A 5,577-nucleotide genomic window follows, 5' to 3' on the forward strand; every position below is an offset into this window, starting at 1 on the left:
AAATTATGTAAGTATAATCATTGCATGATAACCGATAACAGTAACATCAAAAGAGTGATAATAAAAAAGCGTAACGTACAATTAACTTCATACATCAAGCTACTAATATATTAAGGCACATGTAAATAGAAGATTAGTATGGAGTGCATAAACAATGGTTTGACACTCGGTGTGATGCCTTTTGAAGTTTAAGGAATAATTAATTGATACAATTAGATGAAAAAATGTTTAATTTCATAAACCAAAAATCCAAAGAAATTGGAAACAGTCGGCAACAAAATCATGCTTTTTTGCCTTACTCCATGGTTAGGGATTGGATTCACTCTATCTCTAATCTCTACTTTCCTTCATCTAATTTACACCAATTGATGTTGTTGTGGAATGGAAGTATCATGAGGATTGCGTGGGCAAACAACAAGCCAATTGATGTTTACAATAGCAATGTCAAAGCAAGATACTAAGAAGTAACTTTGGCTCCATCTAGACTTTGAAATTTGGATCATGTTGATGGGAAACAACACTCAAAGAATGTCCATAAAAGAATTTGAAGGAATTCCATGAAGAGAGAGAGAAATGAACTCTTAAGGACTTATGCCATTGTGCTTTACGAGTTGATGGTTATGCCAATTATAAAAGAGTCACAGAGAAGAGGCGACGATTAATGGCATATGCAGAAAGTACCGAGTACCTTTTGGAGGAAGTAATCAAGAAGTTTGTACAAAATGAAGATGAAGTCAAGTGCTGGTAAAACCCTATCCTTGAATAATTGGTACTCCAATGATAACGAGTTGCACACAGGAGATGATCTACAACTATTCCTCTTTGCCAATTAAACTTCTTCAGCTAAGTGTCTCATTTCCATGCAGTGGGAGATCAATCTGGACTGACTTACACATAGTGACAGACATATCACTTACACTTAGGAAGAGCTAACACAAAATTTAGCCTTAAAAGCTAAAATATTTATTAATACTAAGAAATTAAAATTTAACTAGCCCCTTAAATCCGTCCCTATTTTTACATGTAAATCACGAGATCAACTTTTACGGTGATTGAGTTGCAACACAAGCTTTTTCCATCTCTTTGGAAACTCGCAGAATGGAAAATGTAATTATGGATACAGAAAATGTAATTGTGCATACATAACATGTGGATACTGTCCTAAAAACCAAAACCATAAATAGATGCTTGTTATCCATCAAAGAACAAACTCGTAAAGATTCATTGGGCAAGCTCACGAGTACATCTGCACCACCGATCATAAGAAACTTGGAGATTTGGCCAATCAGAGGCACACAAAGTGAAGTCTTGCAGCCAATTTACGAGGATTACTTCTTGATCCATTGCAGGTAAGGTAGAAATGACTTCATTTAATGCTCTCTCTACTTCTACCTTTTCAAAGCTGCTCAAGAAAGGATAGGATAATCCATTGTTTGCATAGCAAAACAGTGGAATCCACAGCACTAACAATCTGAACTTCACTTGCTCTGATACTTCTACATTGTTGCATGAGAGATCTCCGATTAATATAGCTGCATTTCGCAAAACCCAAGACCTAATATCATTCTTCTCAACAATATGTTTCGTTTTCAATTTTAGTTATAATTAAGACTCGAACTCAAAATCTAAGAGCATTGAAAATATCCCTATAATAATTGAAATTTTGCTGAGAGAGTACAGACCTGAGATCTTAACAATGTAGCCTTGGACCCTGGGATTAGCGGAGAAAGCAAGTGAAGCGAGAGCAGACGCATAACTCCATTGCACCATAGCTTCGTCCACTGCCCCATATGCCCTTATTTTATTGGTTATCCAAAACAGTTCCTGTGCCAATTTCTCCGCTACTACATCGTCAGCTCCCTCATAAACGACGACGCGGCCGCTGCCTTCTCCGATGAATTCTCGCCACTTGTCTAATAGCACCGACAACGCACCTCTACGCAGCGTCTGTGTGACACTTGTTATGCAGGAATTCAACCCCTTCACGTACGGTGATACGTAGGACCCCATTGGCATTGCCCTTAGGACGCGTGATAACCAATCGCCTGAATCAGCTGACCCATGAGGGTGTTTGAGGGATCGGTGCAGAAGGCTTAACGTACACGCGAATGCTGAAGACAGAGCCTGCTGATTGACTTCCAGGAGTTCCACGCGGCCATCTCTGGCGTTCCCTTCCATGATCTGGTCAGCCATTGCCATTGCAAATTGGTATTTTCTTGAAGTGGCTGGTATCTGGTTCAGCAATCCAAGGATCTGTGGCATAAAAACAAAATGAAACATAAGGATTTTTTTTTTTTTTTTTTCCAAATCAAGATTTTTACAATTCCAAAGCTACTTCCATTTAATTTTAAAGTTTCACCAAGTATTTTTTTATGAATTTAATCTAATTATTACACTAATTTTATTGAATTTTAAAATTATTTTTATCAGTTTTTAATAAAATATTTACTTGTTTATTTATTTTATAATTAAATTATATTCTGTTACAAAATAAAAGCTAAATAATTAATTTAGTCAAAGAAATTTTAGATGCATTTACATGTTTGTTAAGTCGGAATGGTATCCATCAAATTAAATTAATTTAAAATTTAATTTAATTTTTTATTTATTTTAATTTAATTTTTAATTTTAAAATTTTTTATTATTTCGATTCGATTTAATTTTAATTTAAAAAAATTAAAAAAATCGAATCGAACTTATTAGTAATAATGATATATTATTTTTTATAATACAGATAAATTAAATTATATTAAAATTAAAATATTTTAATTAAATTTTAAAATAAAATAAAATGTAAAAAATAAAAAAATTATTAAAAATTTAAACTAATAAAATCAAATCGAATCGAATTGAATCAAACTGATTTAATTCAATTTAATTTCTAATTAAAATTAATTCGATTCAATTTTAATAAATACTAAAATTTTAATTTTTAATTTACTCCATTCAATTTAATTTTAAAACCAACCCACTAAAAGCTCACCAAATATTCTGAACTTATTTGCATGTTAACAGCGTGTTAAGGCTGCTAGTCCAGCTGCCTTTTTTTTTTTTTTCCAAATATTACAATTTTTAAAATTACATTTTTTTAAGAACATTTATAAAAATTACTTAAAAATAAATTTTATTTTTAATTTTAAAATAATAAAATAGAAAAAAAATTTCCCCAACTAAAATAGACAATTGACTTCAATTAATATTTTTTAAAAAAATTATTATTACACAGCTCCGTGCCAACAGGTGCCTCATTCATTGTTATCTTCTTATCTCCAACTCCTCCCAAAGTACGGAGGCGGTGCCCATATTAGCCTTATCACTAAGCCAAATAAAAGCAACTCCACTGGACACTATAAATAGAGAAACTCCACCAATGGCTCAGCTCCTTTAATACAAAAGCTTTCAGAAAGCTTTTGATATATTAACAAAATAAACAACTTTATTATAAAAAAAATTACAATATGTTAAAAAAACCACCTTTCGTCTTTTATATTTTTAAATACTTAATGAAGTAAAACATGAAAAACTAGCTAAACTATTGGTTAATTTTATTTATAATTTATTTTCTAATAAACACTGTAAATAAAATTCCCATATAAAAAATAAAATTTATACATTTTTCTATTATTTTTAACTTTAATTTCTCAATCAATTGAATTTCAATAAATCTTTTACACAGTATTATATTTTCATATCTAATTCATGATAATTTTTTTTTCCCATGCAATACTTGATGTCAATTGAAAAAAAAAAAAAATCAATTAAAAGCAAACTGAGAGAGCTTACATGAGTGAGCGCCCTACTAAGGCCCTGAACAGAAGGTCCATCAAAATCATCTTTCAGAACCAAATCCAAGGAAGCAGCAGAAGTTGATAATGCTGTTGACGATGAAGATGGAGCTGGAAGTGCTAAAGTGGATGATCCAACGGACGAGAGGCGTCCAAGAAGAAGACGATAGTTTGGGGAGAAGCTCATAACGCTAGGGAAGTAATCCATCAAAACCCTAAAAAACCAGACGGTGACCCAAGTCATTAACATCATCATAAACCTCAAATGATCACTGGGTCTCCACTTCTCCGATTGCTCCATCTTCAAGTTTGACGCAACAGAGACGAGAGTTTTCCCGGCCGTGTTCACCGTCGACATGAAAAGAGAGTTCAAGAGAGTGGAAGGCTTGGATTTGTAGGGATAGTCGATGATAGCTAGGTGGTTTTGAGCCATGGTAGGCCTGCTTTCAATAGAAATTATCGGGCGAAGGGATCAGCTATGCAGGGAGACTTGTGAATCTCGGCCTTGTTCTTTGGCTAGTTATCTCTTTCGGCGGCTATATGCTCCTTCGGCTTGACGTAAATGCCGGTGAAATGGTCATGTATAGCAAAGAAAGTCGGTACTGTTTGATGTTTGATACGTGTCCTTCGTATGTGTAATTCCTTTTCTGCTAGGAAACCTTCGAGGCATTTATTGAAATATTAAAATAAACATATTACCAATTTTTTTTTTTAAAAAAAATCTATACCTATATCCATATATTTATATTAAAAATAATTTAGGAGGAATGTGACTTCATTTTATTTAGCATTTTATTTTTTTAATTTTTATAAAATTTTGAAATTTTTTCTCATTTTTCTGCATTTAAATTGGATCAATTAATTGTTTCAAAATTAAAATTAATATTATTTATTTATCATTATTAAATTATAGAAAATAAATAAAAAATTAAATATTTTAATATATTTAAATTCATAAACTTATTAATTTAATTTGATAATAAATATATCTAAATTGTAGTAAATACATCTCAATAAATATGAAAAAATTTCATATTTGCCTCTTTCAATTTTTAATTTTGATTTAAAAAATATATATATACTTAAATTCATTTTTTAATGGCTATATCTACAAAGCTGCCGTCTTTCAATATCTCCCATAAAGTACAAAGGAAAAAGTTATATATATTTGCCCCAATAATATTCAATTAGTCCACACAAAATAAAACTGTTTATAATAAACAAATTATATAATCCTCCTCGTTCTCAATATGTGTAATACTTTAACTGTTTCAAGTAAATAAGGAAAGGAGAAGAAAGAGAAGAAAGAGAAGAAAGAGAAGAGAGAACGGGGAGAAGAGATAAAGGAAGAGGGACCGATGCTTTTGCCAATAGAGTTTTTTCATTTTTTTTTTGTTAGCTATTTTTTTTAATTTTAGTTTTATTTTTCTTTTTTATTCTTTGAGTTTTGTTTTAATTTTGTTTTCTCTCATTAACATCCGTGATGAGCAGGATTTTGATTTTATTTTCTTTATTTATTTTTTTAGTTCTCTATGAATCAATAATAAGAGTTCTTTTTTTGCACATGCTGTTTTGAAGGATTGATGGCTCTGTTTCTCTTTTTCTAGAAAGTTCTTACCGTGTGATGTTTACATTTTAGGACTGCATCACTACGTCTGGCGATTACCGCTTCCGAAAACAATGATATGGCTGTGAGCTCTGCTGTCATCTCCTTTCTGAATGTTTGGGTTATTTAGAGCTAATTTTCTTTAGTTTTACCATGAGTTTTTTTTCTCTTTATTTTTTGTTGCAT

The 5,577-nt window shown here is 31.3% G+C and overlaps 1 protein-coding gene across 1 annotated transcript; it reads right to left on the reverse strand.

Moving 5' to 3' along the window:
- Positions 1–979: 979 nt before the first annotated feature.
- On the reverse strand, positions 980–4,358 carry LOC110626242. Its single transcript, XM_021772039.2, has 3 exons — positions 3,784–4,358; positions 1,683–2,253; positions 980–1,532 (listed from the first exon to the last, which is right to left on the reverse strand). The coding sequence occupies exons 1-3, from the start codon at positions 4,216–4,218 to the stop codon at positions 1,222–1,224; spliced, it is 1,317 nt and encodes a 438-aa protein (XP_021627731.1). The 5' UTR covers positions 4,219–4,358; the 3' UTR covers positions 980–1,221.
- Positions 4,359–5,577: the final 1,219 nt, after the last annotated feature.

This window comes from Manihot esculenta, chromosome 11 (genome assembly GCF_001659605.2).
Source record: "Manihot esculenta cultivar AM560-2 chromosome 11, M.esculenta_v8, whole genome shotgun sequence".
NCBI lineage: Eukaryota > Viridiplantae > Streptophyta > Magnoliopsida > Malpighiales > Euphorbiaceae > Manihot > Manihot esculenta.